This window comes from Harpia harpyja, chromosome 6, assembly GCF_026419915.1.
Source record: "Harpia harpyja isolate bHarHar1 chromosome 6, bHarHar1 primary haplotype, whole genome shotgun sequence".
In the NCBI taxonomy this organism is placed as follows: domain Eukaryota; kingdom Metazoa; phylum Chordata; class Aves; order Accipitriformes; family Accipitridae; genus Harpia; species Harpia harpyja.
Genome location: NC_068945.1, coordinates 44,859,009 through 44,876,778, shown reverse-complemented (window position 1 = coordinate 44,876,778; position 17,770 = coordinate 44,859,009). Strand labels below are relative to the sequence as shown.

The window sequence follows — 17,770 nt, the reverse complement described above, 5'->3', positions numbered from 1 at the left end:
CATTTAGTAATGACATTACAGAAAGTTAATCAGATTACAGTGTGGCCAGCAGGACAAGGGAAGTGATCATCCCCCTGTACTTGGCACTGGTGAGACTGCATCTCGAATACTGTGTTCAGTTTTGGGCCCCGCACTACAGGAAAGACATTGAGGTGCTGGAGCGTGTCCACAGAAGGGCAACGAAGCTGGTGAAGGGTCTGGAGAACAAGTCTTATGAGGAGTGTCTGAGGGAACTGGGGCTGTTTAGCCTGGAGAAAAGGAGGCTGAAAGGAGACCTTATCGCTCTCTACAACTACCTGAAAGGAGGCTGTAGTGAGGTGGGTGCCAGTCTCTTCTCCCAGGTATCAAGTGATAGGACAAGAGGAAATGGCCTCAAGTTGCACCAGGTGAGGTTTAGATTGGATATTAGGAAACATTTCTTGACCAAAAGGGTTGTCAAGCATTGGAACAGGCTGCCCAGGGAAGTGGTTGAGTCACCGTCCCTGGAGGTATTTAAAAGACGTGTAGATGTGGCGCTTAGGGATGAGGTTTAGTGGTGGGCTTGGCAGTGTTAGGTTAACGGTTGGACTCGATGATCTTAAAGGTCCTTTCCAACCTAAATGATTCTATGATTCTGTGATTTATCTCTGCTGAAGACTGGGCTTTTTAATCATCAGCACCATTAAGTTTTCCTTTGTCCAAGCTCCTTGCAATCAGCAGACTGAGGAACGACGCAGTTATGAAGCTCTTCTTCAGGCAGGGAGCAGCTGAGATCCTGGACTCTGCAGAGTCCTTTCCTTCACACGCTGTTACTCAAGAAGGGACCTTCATCTGTATGAGTGGCCTCTTATTTACTTAGTATCTTGGAGAAGGTATCAAGCACAGATGTGTGCCTTGCCTACACACTTTGCAATTAGTTCTAATGAAACTAATGAAAGTATGTCAGGTACCCTAGGTGAGTGCATGCTTGTGAATGTACCTTCTGAAAGATCCCTGCTGTGTACATCACAAACTATTGACAGTGAACCTGTGCTTTAGGAACCTATCTGATTCAGCAAACAAGAAAACTAAAGGATTGACAGCAGCAATAGTAATGTAGCTCTGGTGGTCTAAGCAATCAGAGAGATAAGCAATGAAGGATGTGTAGAAATAGATAATACCTTTCATAAGATTAAAATATAAAAAGGAAAAAATCTAGTCACTTCTGGGGCCTCCAGTGAATGTGTTAGTTGTGGGTGGTGCAATTTTTAATGGGTTATAAAGTAAAAATTGAGACCATATTTTAGTGTTCAGCAGAGATGAATTTTATTTCTTTAGATGATGTTTTGTAGGTCTTTCTTGAAAATGAGGAGACACTGGAGGTAATTTTGTGAGACATGATCCCTAGCAATTCTTTTCTGTTTGATGAACCAGCAGTGTGAGCTCTCTGTTTTGTAGTGTTTGCTTGGCTTCAGTCACAGAGTTTCTATGAGGGCATTTGGTTCACCAATGAAAGCATCTTGTGCTGATCTTCAAAAAAGAAACATAGAATTGCAGACTCAAGAGTGGGATTGATTTCCTGCCACTTAATCCCAACTGCCTCTCTCCTTCCCTCTGTCTCTCATTCCTCCCATTGCAAATCAGTGATCTTATCCAGACTTCCTTGCTGTTGTCTTCTTCTGCCCTATAGTCCGAAACATGTTTGTTTCTCAAACTGCCCAGGTGATGAACATGACCAAGTTAAACTCCAAGAAATTATTTTCAACACAAATTCAGTTTGAGGGATGCTGCTTCTATTTTGACCTGAAAAAGGGCTTGCATATGGGAACCTAGTAACACTTTCCCAAATATATCAGTTGATTTCATAAAAGCATTTGCAACTTTGTTGACCTGCTTAGGCTTTTGTCTTATGCAAATACAGAAGGATTAGCTTTTCTTACTAACCTGATTCCCCCATGCTACCCTGCTGTCTGATACAGCCAAACATACTTGCCATGGTAGTTCATAGCCCCTATACTAAAAGACAGTAATGATGTACGTCTTAGTCATATCACAAGTTGAAACTGCTTAGAGTTGAAAAACAGTGCACAAACAATGCATAAAATTTATTTCAGTGCACATATTAGGTAGTACCACTCCATCACTTTCAAAGAACTTTGTCATATGTTATACCAATACATCTGAGATGGTCATTCTCACCTAGGCTGTAACGATTTCATTATAGTTTGAGATGAGTTTCTAGAGTTCTTCTTGTTTCTCCTGTGGAAGGAATTCATAGAGTTCACTAATACCATTTAAAGTTTTAATACTAGTCATGTAGATGAAATGGGTTAAGAAAAGTAGACAAGGAAACTTCTTTAAATCCTGTCTCCATCCTATGAATTCATGATCAGTGAACAGAGTAACTGCAGTAGACCCAAGTCAGAAGTCATTATTTCTCCCATAAGTATATTGTCTTGTTGGACAGTCAGCTATGCAAATCACTGGATTTTGTAAATGAAAATACCAAGTTTGCATAGTCAGAGAAATAAGAACTGTTAAATAAATCAACTGAACAACCTGGCCTTAGCTGAAGAAATTCAGGGAAAGTGTTCTGATATACAAACTCATCAAAGCTGGGAATCTCGAAAAAGATTAATCAAAGCTCAAGGAGAATGCATACCTGAGTTATTTGGGGAGTAAGCTCTACTAAGCTCTTTCTTCCTTGCAATTAAGTATAATTACATGCATATCTGACACATGCATCACCATCACATGCATTTAGCTATAGGAGTGGAAGATTGCGATTTAGCAATGTCAAAACACATGGTTTTTTATACAATGAATGAAAAGAATGGCATTATTAGCTTAGCCATTGCAGAAAAATACAGTGCAAAGAAGCAGACTGGCCTATGCCCTGGAGAAAGGTCATGGTACTTCTACGTTTTTATACACATACAATAATGTTCAGCTTGAAGAAAAAAAAGAGGCCAAGGGGCTTGCTCAAAGTGAGTGAGTGGCACAGCTTAGATTAGAACAGAAAGCTGCTAAAGGTTGGTATGCTTTGATATGCAAACCTAAATATTTTGGCAAAAGGGCAAGGGCTTATACATGAATGCAAGCAGCTGCATCTTTCAGTTACTCTTCATGGAGTGGCCGGCAGTAACAACAACACTTAGCACATTCATGGAACTGTGTATTTTCAAAACACTAATAAACAGTTACCTAGCATGGTGGTAAAGCAAAAGCTCCACTTTATAGATAAGCAACCAAAGATACAGTTGACTATTGACTTGCTGAAAGCCACACCCAATTCAATGAGGAACAAAATTAAAACTTAAGAAATCTTACACACGCCTTATATAGTCACTATGGCATTCTCCAAGCAACATGTACAAAATAATGTCATTCGCACATTAACTTGAGACTCAGTGGAACGGAGAACACACATTGTCTGATGTGCCTCTGTTCCAAAGCCCTTGTTTGCAAAATCATATATGCCTGTAGTTGGTAAAGAAGTATGGCATACATGTATATGAAATGTCATTAGCCAAGAGAGAATGAGCACAGAAAACACATTTTTACAAATCTTATACTAAACATATAGCATACCACAACTTTTCTCCTTCCCTCCATTCATTCCTTACTCTCTCTTTTTTTTCCCTCCCTTCCTCCCTCCCTCCCTCCTTACGAAAGTGAAAATTTCTTACCAGAAGCTCAGTGGATCTAACCTTGTCATGACCATATTTTTCCAGCTTTTCAAAACGAGTTAAAATGAGGTTCTCAGAGTGTTATGCTCTTTGACCTGTCTCTTGTTGGACAGAAAATCTAGAGCCACTCAAAATTATTAGTCGCTTTTGGAAAAATCTTCACCTGAAATTTTATATTTTCTTTACGGTTTTGCTTTTAATTGGTGAACAAATTAAAAGACAGTCTTAACCCTGGTAAGCACTCCTAATTTTGAGTTTACAGTTGTTCAGAAACAACATACCTAATTTACTTCATATTTCTTAGAAAAAAATTTACTGTAGCTCCAATTAATTTTTTAACCCAAAGTCCTCCATATTAGAAAGAGAAGCAAAGGGACAAAACTGTCCTATGTAGAAACCTAGCTACATCTCTAATGGCAGAATGGCTGACAATGCTCTGTGATGGGATGATAGACCTTCATCTCAAGTGTTTTGAGTCCACCTACATCTACTGAAGGATTAAGTTTTATGATGCTCACTGGAGCTACAGCAATTAATATAATTTGAGAAACTACCCTCAACATATCACATAATAAGTATCTTACCATTCTGAAAGATTTGTATGTGCCTCTTCAGTCATGAACTGGAATTGTTCAAGTAAACTGGAGAGCAACAAATGCACAGTCAGGACTGAACCAAGCCGCCTCATTGGGTCTACCATGTGATAAAGGTCACGCAGTAAAGTTTGAATCTTGGGTGCAGCAGAAGGGAAAAGCTGAAAAGAGAGACGTTGATTAGAGACTACACGTTAGAATATTTGTAAAATGCAAAGTGAGAAATACTTAGAAGACAGTGTATATAGCACATGGATGGATATATATTAATGCTCTTTCCCACATGTGTAGAAAGTGACTGTCTTGCCCAGCCTTGCAAATCAGGATTACTAGTACTGACATGGAAGTCTAACTCCTTTGCCTCTGATTTGACTTCCAGATCTATTCAACTCAATACCTCTTCAGAAAGGCGCATCAGTCTCCCATCCTGATACTCATATCCAGAAGATCTAGAAGAAATCCTGATATCATGCAGACTCTGAACAACAGATCCAGTTGCAGATCTTTTATTTCCCCGATACTCATCATTTCCCTCATTAACTGGCATGCCTATTCACAGACACTGTTATTTCTCCATCTCTATTCTTCTCCAAGAATGGACTCAGTTGAAGTGTGAAGAAGACGTATTACATATTCCACCTGCTTTTTTTGCCACTTTTTCATCTATATCTATTCTCTGGTCATGATCTCAGTGTTGTACTGTCTCCAGTTCTTCCATTCAAACCTGCTTTGCTTCACTATGATTCTATTTTCTTACCAACTCAGTCATTTAAATAATTTTCTTCCTTTTCCTTTCACTCTGTCTTCTGGTCTCTGTTTCTGCTTTAACTGTTCTTTTCAATGAATCCTCAACTAAAATCCTCTGTTTTATTTTCTTATGTTTTTTAATTTAAATTCCCCAAATCCTCCAAAATAAATCAGCATAACCTCTACCTTCCTGCTTCCCTGTCCATCCAGCCTAATACATGTGCCAGAGACAGCAAAGAATGGTAATGAAGGAGAAATGTTAAGAGGTTTACATAAAATATATATCCAATGCAACAAAACCCTGTTTATTTTACCAGCTCAAATTGTCCAAGACTCTTCAGCTCCTTTATGAAAGTAATCACTGAATTTATCTCTTCTAAAGACAAACATTGCTCATCTTCTCTGTGGTAACTTCCATCCTATGAAGGAAAGGGCAGCATAGTCTGGTGAAATCACATGGAAAGCAGTGTGCTTTCATTAGACCCCAATCCCTTTGGTGATCAAAGGAACAAGTCACAGCAGCTCTCAACTTGCCCTAACCTCATCCAAAGTCATGTCAAGCCAGCTCCTTGATAGCTCTTCCCGTTTCTCAGTCTAGAATAAAGTAGACTGTGCATTAGCTTTGTGTAGAAAAGTACCCATATAAACTACCATGGGAAGACACTGCATGAAGTATAGACAGTGAAGTGGACAGTTTGAAATGTGGTCTGGTCTCCTACAGAACACAGACTTAGGTAATTGTATCACACATGTGCATATGTCTGCAGCTTCCTACTTTAGCCTGTCATAAATTTAGAACCCATGACCCTGTTTTAGTCACACCTATCTGAGGGTCAGAAGTCACATGGATAATTTAGACCCTGTAAGCCTTGAAGGCAGGGGGGTGCTCAGAAATGCACCCTTAAAAGTGCCCAAACTGAGAGAAATACTGCTAAAGGAGATCCCAGCTTGTCAGAAATAGTTTTTACTAGTGATGCAAACTTTATACAGATCCTATAAATGCAAAAAAATTTAATTGGATCCTGCATTCAGAATAAGACACAAAGTTGTAGGAAACAAAATTTAATTCTGATCCTCATGAATCTACTTATCTGAGCTAATCAATTCTAGGTTTATGAAAACACACAAACCTGTATATTAAAAAAGACCATTTAAAAAATGGTAGGGAAATTAGTTTAACTGTTAAAGTTTTAAATATATCTTTAAAGTCCTGTACTTTGGGGAATGACATAATTTGAGAGTGGAATTTTTATAAAAGAAAATTCAATTGTTTAATATAATTACAGTTTTATTCCCCAGAATTCAGTAACAGATAGTTTTGATTAAATAAATCCTTCATTCTATAATTTGGCACCTACAATTTCACAAAGGCATACAATTTAGAATGAAATATTTTCAGATAGTTAATAATAAGAAAAAGGTAGAATGAACTACCTTGCTCACAGCTGATCCATATATTTTTTGTAAAGCTTCTATGAAACTGGATGTTGAGGACACATTAGATAAAAGAAATTTAAAAGTATCTTCAAGAAGAAATTCTTTGAAAGTTTGGCCCTGAATATTTGCTTCATCCTCATCTTGAAAATCAAAGTTTTCATGCACCTGTTGGAAAACAATATAAGAATTTATAATTTGAATATCAAGTTCAGTCTTCTTATAACCACATATACCAAACTGGAACTATTTATAAAAAAATAACAACAACACTAATAAAATAGACAGGATTATAATATAACAAATGCTGTACCACATTTTCTGTCAGAACTACACACCACAATGTTTGCTGACCTCCAGTGGATAGAGCACAATGTTGCATTCTCATGTGAGCTTTTTTTTTCATGTGTTTGATGTGAAATTTGATTAAAAAAGTAAAATGTCAGCTTATATGTTAACATAACTCTTGCAAAACTCAGGTATTTAGGTTTTACTACAGATGAAAGTGTAAGTTTTACAACATATAAACACAATGCATAAACTCATGTTTATAAAATATGAATAAATTAGTATTTTAGCACAAACACAAATATAACTTCAAGCTGCATGGGGTGTGTGCATACTACGGTTTCCAAGGGATGCTATTAGAAGTCAAATGTCATAGTAATTATCAAATGTTATTTTTTAGAGTAATTTGTATTTTCATAAGAAACTATTAAACCCCACTGATTTGCATGGATTATGGCTGATGGTCGAGACTTCTATACAGGCAGGTAAACATTATGCTTTATGGTAAGTTTTTTAAGCAACTCCTGGGAGAATTTTTTACAGCTTGGTATGCAGTTATTAAATTGTTAGGACAAGTCACATTTCTTATACTAGCTAAACAAGTCTTGTCAGACTAATGAGGATATCGTCTTCATGGATTTTTTAAATTGTACAAACTTTCCTTCATATGTCCGTTTTTCCTTTGTGTTTCAAGGATCTTTTTTTTTGTGAAGGATGGAGAGATTGACTGCCCTGTTATTACTAGAAATGAACAGATTTTAACTGAGGATGAATTTTAAAAGTGTTCTGCAATTTCCCAAGATCTATTTACTAACTCTTTTTGCCTTTTGTGTACCATAAATATGGACAAAGATTTTATATACCTAGGTATATACATATTCATATATATATACTGAGATAATGAGAAGCAGCTGGAAAGCAGTACAATTTTTGTTTCTGGCCAGGCTGTTCTGAGGCAGGAGTGGTACAAAATTGGCACAGGGAGTTTATGCCACAGGTCACATTTCTCTGGTTTTGCAGTCCTTGAGAACCATTAAGGAAGAAGGCAGCACAGTAGACATCAAAGCAGGTCATGGACTGAAAAAGTACGATACAATTCATGGAGAACTTTAGTTTGTATTAAAAGCTGATTGTGGTGTTTTAACTTCTTCCCTTCATCTTCGTGCTGGCACAGTAAATACCTACCTCTACTTTCACACAATGCTTCCTATGGATTTTGTTTCGCTGATATTCAGTTGGGTTGATAGTCCTTTAGTGCTAAAACTGAAAGGTTTGCACACTTCGATGGTGTGGTGAACTTTATCACAGGAACTCTGTCCCTTAAAAACTGGTTTCTCCCACAACAACTCTGCACTTCCAGGCAAAATTAATATTAATGTATTTCTACATTTCTCAGAGATTTGAGGGTACCTATCAAAGAGGGTTCCTTGCTGTGTTCTTTTTGGTATAAGTTTTTTGGGTCAAGCAGTAATTTGTGTAATTTTCTCACCTCAAGAACTACTGGGTATATGGAGGTGCTGAATCCAATGTCAAAAGTTAGCATTTGAAAACATTGGCTGCATCTGAAATACAATATAACAGGAATCAATTCAGTGAGGTTAGGTACTGTTGTGAAATACAGAATCATAGAATCATTTAGGTTGGAAAAGACCTTTAAGATCATCAAGTCCAACCATAAACCTAACACTGTCGAGTCCACCACTAAACCATGTCCCTATATATGCTACAATGACATACACACAGGTCCAGAGGACACAGAAGAACAGACACACATAAGTCAAGAGTCAGCATGCAATATAGACTAAATAAAATTTCTAAGAGCCAGCAGCATTAAACATAGGTGGAGTCAGATTGTGAGCTGATGAAAACAGTGCTGTATTAAAGTGTATTTATATGGTTGACTTTTAAACCAGTGAGGGACGTGAATGGAGGAGGAAATGCCTTTTTATGAGAATGAGGTCCTGCAAATCTTTGAAGACATTTGGAGGGCAATAGATGGCAAAACCACTGAAGCCAAAGAATTGTGCTGCAGCTATGGGATGTTTGAAGGCATGGGCCAGGAGCTCTAAGCAAGTCTTGGGTTATGTAAACAAGAGATATCCATTGGTAAAAAATTGTTAGAGTTTGGACCACTGTCAAAATAGCTCTATCCCATTACACTCCTCCCCTCCTCACTACCCTCTCCACTCACAATGTAAGTTTTATTCCCAACTTGTATAAGCCAAATAATGAGCTTTATATTACTGCTACTAAAACACCTGGGTTCTCACATAGCTTTATAAAACATATAAAAGTAATAAATAGTAACTTATTTAGTATTTGTCATAAAAATGTCAGGGATGTGACATAACATATATAGAACAAATATTAATTTTAATTAATAAAAATATTACATAATAAAGGTTGATTTATGTGTAAGAACTGTAACACTCTAATAGAAGTGATTACAATGATTTAACACCCACAGAAATGTGACTGTTGCTGCCTAGGTATATTCCATAAGGTACATTTCATAAAGTATTCTACAGTGCCTCTTGTTCAGATTGCCTGCCACTGCCAGCTCTGAACCATCTGGGCTACTCTAACATTAAATGTTTGACATATGACAGAAGGCTCACTGAAGGGAAATACAGCTTTATATATGTCAGGACTAGCCCAGTTGTGAGTGATTTCTGTTCACTTGTGCTGCCTGAAACACTCCATCAGGACACAGCATCTGGTCCTAAGTATTCATCATAACCTTTTCACAAACCAGAAACACTGTGGATATTGAAGAGTCTTACTCTGTAAATGCAGCATGTCCTCACTTTATAAGGAAGTATGAAATAGAGGGGATTTTTTTAGTTTAGGAGTTGTGTATCCTCTACAATTTTTATTCTGTTCTAAGGAGCTATCTTGACAATAGCATAGCAATGACCACTGCAAGTCACTTACTGATTGAAAGAATTTGATCCTGAGGCAGATGATTCACTGAAGACCTCCGTTATAAGCAGAAGTTTGCTTATAGCTTCCTTCATGTTGTTGAAGGCTTGCTGGGGAGAACTGCTTTTAAAGAATATCTCAAAAAACCTTTGCAGCTGTGAAAGAGATTACATACATTTTTGAACATTTACAGTAAATCAGTGCTTAAGATCATAAATTAAAAGGCTGGTAGAAGTAAAAAATGCCTTAGAATGCCAACTTCAGTTCTGATTCATTTGCACAGTAAAGTGGCATGAAAAGCTCCACACAGCATACTAGTACAGAACGACTTTCTGTTTACAAACAAGTATATCAGAAGCAAACTCTGTATTAATGGTTTTAAAAAATATTGCTCACAGTCTAAGCTTACTTAGATAAAACCTTTTGCCATCAACTGGTTCTAGGCAATGGAAACCACAAACACTTATTTCTTCAGCAGTAGGTAATAGCACACTCAAAGTAAAAGCCTTTTCTCTTGTTGACGTACTGTGCCAAGGGCTATCCCACTTGACCTTGACTATAAATCCTTACCCTGGGTTAACAAGCTTTAAACAGAATATAGAAGAAAGATGTTGAAAAAATGACCAGCCTCCACAGCCTGTGTTTTGACTACACTCTTGCATACCCTGAGGTTTTTAGACTCGTGGATCCTCCCAGTGGCATATTCACTGGCCTGCACAACGCTGTCCTCAGCTGCTTTCATCACTCATGTGAATTTACCCATCTCATCACTTCAGATAGAGATTCAGGGAAAAAACTGGAGCAACACAGAGCCTCAGTGAAGAGTGGAACACAGGCAGGTTTTGCTGCATTAGAGTCCTCTGTGCTAAGAAAGGGGCTGCTTTTGAACCATATTCCCATTAGAGTTATCACACGGCACAGAACCCGATTAATGTAAAACTATTAGATAATTTAGTAGTACTATATTACCAAAGATACATTTATATAGTAAAAACATACTATCTTCAGAGATAAAGCATATAAAGTACACATAGAACATGTTTTGTATTGATATTGATATTGATACAGAAAAGAAAAATTTCTGATTATTTCCAGGAATTTCTCTACTATGTTGTCTTAGAAATGCCATTATATATTTTCTATTATCACCCACTTATACATGTCCCACCGGGGTAACATGATGGAAGCATGCAGGCTTCTGTGGACAACCCCACTGGGGACTGATGTGGTTGGCATCTCTCTAGCTGCCTTTGACTACTACAGTCATGAACAAGTATCCACAGCAGATGGGTTAACCAAGCCTTGCCTTTAGCAGAAGCCCATAACGAGGTTTAATGGGATATTTTGGCTCTTAAGCATGATCACAGAATCACAGAACCACAGAACGGTTGAGGTTGGAAGGGACCTTTGGAGGTCATCTGGTCCAAACTCCTTGCACAAGCAGGGTCATCTACAGCCCATTGCCCAGGACTGTGTCCAGGCAGCTTTCGAATACCTCCAAGGATAAAGACTCCACAAATTCTCTGGGCAACTTGTGCCAGTGCTCAGTCACCCTCAAAGTAAAAAAGTGTTTCCTGATGTTCAGAAGGAACCTGTTGTGTTCCAGTTTGTACCCATGGCCTCTTGTCCTGTCACCACTGAAAAGAGCCTGGCTTTGTCTTCTTTACAGCCTCCCTTCAGGTATTCATACACATTGATGAGATCCCCCTAAGCTCCAGAGAAGCCTCTCCAGGTTAAACAGTCCCAGGTCTCTCAGCCTTTCCTCATATAAGAAATGTTCCAGTCCCTTAACCATCTTAGTGGCCCTCCGCTGGACTCTCTCCACATACGTCTTGCACTGGAGAGTCCAGAGCTGGATGGACACAGTACTCCAGGTGTGCCACAAGGGCAGACTGCTGGCTGATGGTCAACTTGGTGTGCACCAGGACTCCTAGGTCCTTTTCTGCAAAGCTGCTTTCCAGTTGGTTGGCCTCCAGCATGTACTGGTGCCTGGGGTTGTTCCTTCCCAGGTACAGGACTTTGCACTTCCTCTCGTGGAACTTCATGAGGTTCCTGTCAGTCCGTTTCTCCAGCCTGTGGAGGTCCCTCTGGATGGCAGCACAACCCTCTGCTGTATCATCCACTCCTCCTAGTTTTGTATCATTAGAGGGTACACTCTGTCCTGTCATCCAGACATTTAACAAAGATATTGAAGAGGAATGGACCCAGTAGGGATCCCTGGGGTACTCCGCTAGTTACTGGTGATGTGTTATGATATATTCACTGTGCTGACACCAGATCTTACAACATACTCTGTGCACTCTAGTCCACAGAATTTTCTAGACAGTGTTGGAACCTCCCCTTGCCAAGTATGCTGGTCTGCATTGGCATGGATGAATGTCTTTCAATTTCTTCAGGCAGCATATTGCAGTTAAATGTAATAAGCACTTTCCTTTTCGAAAAAATACTGTATCATTGCCTACAGCCAGCCATGGGAAATACTTGAGTATGCAGCTAACACTGATCCTCCTTTGCTTTTTGCTCTTTTCAGTCCCAGTAACTCTGTTCTCTTGTGCTGGTAAATAACTGGTGGTCAGGAAATTGGTCTGCCTGTCTTTCTGTTCTTATCACCTCTGGTTTTATTCTAATAAGTTGTTCCCTTCCCAAGCTTTACTGACTAAGAGAAATATCCCCCATGCACAGATCAGCCCCTTCAGGGCTGAAGGTTTGCAGTGCCTAGGACTTTTTCTCCTCTTTCTGATAAACCTATTTGAAATGCCAGTAAGAAAAAAAATGACAACAGTATCTACGACTAAAATTATAAAATTAAACCTCTGACTGACAGGAAATTGCAAAGTAAAGGTTGCACATATAGCCTCAACTCCGCCCTTTGGGTATTCGCGTGATGTTGAAATCTTGAATTCATCACACTATTTTTATGCTGTAGAAAGTTTTCCATGTGTCCTGCAATTCCATGAGTCTCCAGGGCAAAAGAGCCCCAGAACTGTTATTTAGAAAGAGATTATGCAAATCCTCAGATCACACTCCATTTCATTGCCACAACAGGCTGAGAGGGAGTCTGTGTTTCCCAAAGTCTATCACCAAAGCTGTGTTTCTCCCACAGAGTAGTACAAAGATTAAGAACAAGAAGCTGCACATTTTTCAAATCCATTCTGATTTAGATTCATCTCTGAGTGAAATTGTCCCATTTCAGTTCCTTGCTGTGGTGGGTTGACCCTGGCCGGATGCCAAGTGCCCACCAAAGCCGTTCTATCACTGCCCCTCCTCAGCTGGACAGGGGAGAGAAAAATATAACAAAGGGCTTGTGGGTCGAGATAGCGATAGGAGAGATCACTCATCAATTACCGTCACGGGCAAAACAGACTCAGCTTGGGGAAAATTAACTCAATTTATTACAAATCAACCAGAGTAGGGTAATGAGAAATAAAACCAAATCTCAGAACACCTTCCCTCTACCCCTCCCTTCTTCCCAAGCACAACTTCACTCCTGGATTCTCTACCAACCCCCCCAGCAGCACAGGGGGACAGGGAACGGGGTTTACGGTCAGTTCATCACATGATATTTTCTGCCGCTTCATCCTCCTCAGGGGCAGGACTCATCACACTCTTCCTCTGCTCCAGCGTGGGGTCCCTCCCACAGGATACAGTCCTCCACAAACTTCTCCAACATGGGTCCTTCCCACGGGCTGCAGTTCCTCACAAACTGCTCCAGCATAGGTCCTTTCTACGGTGTGCAGTCCTTCAGGAGCACACTGCTCCAGCGTGGGTCCCCCAGGGGGTCACAAGTCCTGCCAGAAAACCTGCTCCAGTGTGGGGTCCTCTCTCCACGGGGCCACAGGTCCTGCCAGGAGCCTGCTCCAGCGTGGGCTTCCCACGGGGTCACAGCCTCCTTCGGGAACCCACCTGCTCCGGCATGGGGTCCTCCACGGCCTGCAGGTGGATACCTGCTCCACCGTGGACCTCCATGGGCTGCAGGGGGACAGCCTGCCTCACCATGGTCTTCCCCACGGGCTGCAGGGGAATCTCTGCTCCGGCGCCTGGAGCACCTCCTCCCCCTCCTTCTTCACTGACCTTGGTATCTGCAGGGTTGTTTCTCTTACATGTTCTCACTCCTCTCTCCGGCTGCCGTTTCTATCTGTCCCAACTTTTTTTTCCTTCTTAAAAATGTTATCACAGAGGCGCTACCACTATCACTGCTTGGCTCGGCCTTGGCCGGCAGTGGGCCGTCTTAGAGCCGGCTGGCGTTGGCACTGTCGGACACAGGGGAAGCTTCCAGCAGCTTCTTACAGAAGCCACCCCTATAACCCCCCTCCTACCAAAACCCTGCCACACAAAGCCAATACACTTGTTCAGGCCAAAACCAGTTAATTAAACTGTTCATGTGAAATAAAAAATTTAAAATGAAGACTCATCTCACCAAGTTGTAACTACATGGTTGTTCTTCAGCTGACTTTGACACCTATTTCCAACACCTCTGCCAGATCCTGTACATCACTCACATTCCTGCTACACTGGCTTGCACCTTTTCTCTTATTTCCAAAATCTGCAGTGGGTATTGAGGGGCTAAGTGAGAAGCTGTGTTATTTTGCTGCACAGGGAACATAAAGAGTTGGAGAATTTTATAAGGAGAGGTGGGGATTATTGGAAGAAAGAGCAAGAGGGACAGAAAAAGCCCCATTAGCTCATTTGCTCCTCACTGTAAATCAATTCCTAAGCACCTCAACACAAAGGGTACATAACATATATTTCTAGTAAGAACTGATGAAACACAGGCTGATTTGCCCTATTTGCACTCAGAGCATGCTGTTGGCTATAACAGCCACCTGTTTCCAACACAACAGGCATTAAAATAAAACTGGCTTCTCCAAAGAACTGCATTTTAGTTACAGCCCTCCTTAGCCAGACTAGAAAAGAAACACTGCTCAACAGGTTCTCTCATTAGGGGATATCACGTTTTAGGACAATGTTTATTCTAAGCCAATGACTGAAGATAAATATTTAGTCAGGCTGGTTCAGGACCAACAGAGACGAGACGAATACTTCAGGTTAAATTCCAATTCATGAAAAAAATCCTATTTAAACAAGTTCAGGTTAGGTTTGACTCTTACGGATTCTACAGGATTCTCAGCAACTGATAGGGAAAATGTGAACTGTATGGATTAGGGGTGATAAAGTATGAAAATCTGCAGCAACCTCAGGTTCTTCTGAGTGTGCCCAACAAAGATGTATAAATATCTGTATTCAACTGCAAAATATTAAAGTCACTGAGTTGAAGGTTTCTTCAGATGATCACCACTGACGCTGGTTCTCTCACCTTCAGAGGAAACAGACCACCTGACCAGCAAGATCCAATCTCATTATTGATTGAGCATGATTAAAATCAGCATTGAATAGTAAAAAGAGAACAGAATAGGAAAAACTGGTGGCGATCACAGGAATTTAGTCTGGGAGAAAGCTGACCTCTGGTTGGCAAATTTTTAAGCAGAGGAATAGGGATTAAATTTTAGTAGGCTGTAAAACTTAACACAAACATGCATACATATTTTGCACAATGACACCATTGTACACAGAATTGCAAGACTTCTCAGGAGCTTGAAGATGTTCATCCGCACGCTGGATGCATACAGTTGGAGGTATATTCCACATATTTATATAATGCCTTTTGAAGTGTGTAAATGCAGTCAAATTACATGGATCAAGACACATTTTCTGTAAAGGTAGAATGAACTAGAAATATTCTTAAGATTAATTTTAACTCATTGACCTTTTGCTCACTGATAACTACTTTTGCTTTAGGATAAGCCACTGGAAAAAAAAGATTTGGCTAACTCAATATTAAGTTTACAGTGCTTTTTCTCTACTCACTTTGACATCCACTTTTTAAAATCTGCAGTCACTAAAATAAGGTTTATGATCTCAGTGACACAGATCCCTTTGGCTCCTCAAAAATACAGTGAACCATCAGTTAAAGGCCTGACACACTGAAAAAATGCAATTTAATTGACAAAGGAATTCCAATTTGCAAGCATCATGCACAGAGTCAGGGGGACTCAAGGGGAGTGGAAGAGTGCGGCACCCGCAGGGCTGGATACTATAGTGACTGTAATAATTCCCTTGAGAGGATTTTCCTCTGGAAATTTTTCTGCAAATGAATTTCTTAGGAGAGATGCTGGGGCATCCTGGGGCAGCTAGCTGAATGGTCAGCTGAGGATTGCCCTGAGAAAGAGTATAAAAACAAACTGTAGAGATCTTTCTGAGATTGCCTTCTAGCTCAGTCCTAGCACAGTCTTGGCTCCTGATGAGACAAACAAGAAATATTTTCCTTAACTAACCTTAAGAATAGCAATAAATGCAAACTTAAAGCACCTACCTTCACTGACTGCATTGATTAGCTTTTTGTTGATTGTAATAGGCGCTCAGAGGCACAGCTCACGTGAAGACAATTCACTCAGGTGTCCAAATCTGTAGAGGAATCCCACCCTACAAGACTACATGGCTTATATGTATGTACGAGCTAAATGTCTAGTTCCTTTTATACCTCACTGCAGAACATAGACACTTGAAGAGCATGATTTATGCCATCCTAAGGCAGACGCCTCAAAATGGTGACATTAATTGCAACCTAAAACTGCTCTGTTCCTCCAGTGACTGTACAGGGAATCTAAATGAGACACTGAAGACAGGATTTACCGTGGGAGCGCTCACACAGCCCACCCACAGACAACAAAACCTGTGTGCTTGGAATATACAGAACTGTCTGGGAAGATGTTTGTCCCAAACTTATCATAAAGAGGAAGGCGACCATCAGCAAGGTTAAACAGTAACCAGGAAATTACAAAGTGACTTTTGAAACTAAGAAGGAGTCAGTTGGGAAATAATATGAAAGCAGCACGACAATTTGCAGTGGCAGGGAGAGACTTTGGGGTGGAAACAGCAGCAGTCAAAACCTGGTCAGGCACTGCCAGAAGTCATCCCACTGCCATCACAGCTTCTGCCTAGACTGCAGGGAATACTAGGATGTAAGGATGGGCATAGGTCCTATGTGGGTACATATGAAATGGGCACATGGAGCTGGAGCCCCCACTTCTCCAAGCAGAGGCGCACACATGAAGGGAAGCTGCATCCCAGGAGAGTAAGGCTGTGTTTGTAACCTGTGCTGCCTGTGAGATAGTGTCCAGGTAAACATGGATGAGTGGCTGGGTGTGAGTATAGCTTCAGAGGGTATTTATAGAAGGATGTTTAGAAATGTGCAATGTTTATTAACATTTTTGAAGTGTCTGGTATCATGGTTTACCTGTTCTGTTACTGGAACTGATATTAAGTGTATTATTATTACTGGTTGCCAGTTAATTACATATCATCAAGTAGCCACTTCTATCCTGGTTTTGGTTAAACAATGTGAACTCATCATTTTCCTGCAACAGTATGTCACCTTTGGAGGTGTAGCTGAGCTCTGAATTTAGCCAAGAGGCAAGGAGATAAAAGATAAGAGGCCATTGGGTCTACTGAGTAATTCAGTGTAATTTTGAGGTTTACATTTTGGGATTTGGTGCATCATACTTTACAGGATTTGTATGAATAGATTTTGAAAGGACCTTGCTGGTTCCTAGTTTTAGCCTTCAAAACTAGATGACAGACAAAGTTATCCAGATCACAATCTGAAAGCAAGGTTTATGTCTGAGGAACCAAAGCATGACCTTTGGTTTCAAGAAATTACCCTTTTTGAAGTAATGAAGGGTGTCTTTTCCAGATTGTTCTGCTATGCATCTGAGCTGTTGCACTCTTTCTGATAAATTGGATCCGCAGGGTCTCAAAAGACTTAAGGTAATTGCCTCTCCTTCAAAATAGCCGAGGATGTTTTCTCTTGAATCAATTCAATCAATATCTGATAACTTTCAGTATAGGCCCTGTACTCTCAGTTCATTTTTGTACATTCATTCTTCTTACTGGATCTATATTTGGTGAAATTTCTTCACCAAGTCCAAATACTTTTGGGTGTAAGTAGTCATTCATAGATACAAAAATACTCTTTTACACACATACAAGAATCTCTTTGGCGATACGTATAGAGGTATCTAAATATCTAAGAAATCTGCAAGTATACAGACTGATTCCCCATAGAAGGCCAGAAAAAAAAAT

The 17,770-nt window shown here is 40.0% G+C and overlaps 1 protein-coding gene across 6 annotated transcripts in view; it reads right to left on the bottom strand.

Annotated features, from left to right (window-relative positions):
• LOC128143520 (inhibitor of growth protein 3) overlaps window positions 1-17,770 on the bottom strand; it is a 193,841-nt gene that overhangs the window by 81,758 nt on the left and 94,313 nt on the right. For 4 of the 6 annotated variants that reach the window (XM_052790827.1, XM_052790825.1, XM_052790826.1 and 1 more), the window contains 6 exons: window positions 9,644-9,786; window positions 8,199-8,271; window positions 6,422-6,589; window positions 5,302-5,406; window positions 4,232-4,401; window positions 2,158-2,217 (listed from right to left, as the gene is read on the bottom strand). In XM_052790827.1, the coding sequence (XP_052646787.1) occupies window positions 2,158-2,217; window positions 4,232-4,401; window positions 5,302-5,406; window positions 6,422-6,589; window positions 8,199-8,271; window positions 9,644-9,786 (719 nt within the window). Of the gene's footprint in view, window positions 1-2,157; window positions 2,218-4,231; window positions 4,402-5,301; window positions 5,407-6,421; window positions 6,590-8,198; window positions 8,272-9,643; window positions 9,787-17,770 lie in introns of those variants that run through there. The other 2 variants (XM_052790828.1, XM_052790830.1) reach the window with 2 other exon arrangements.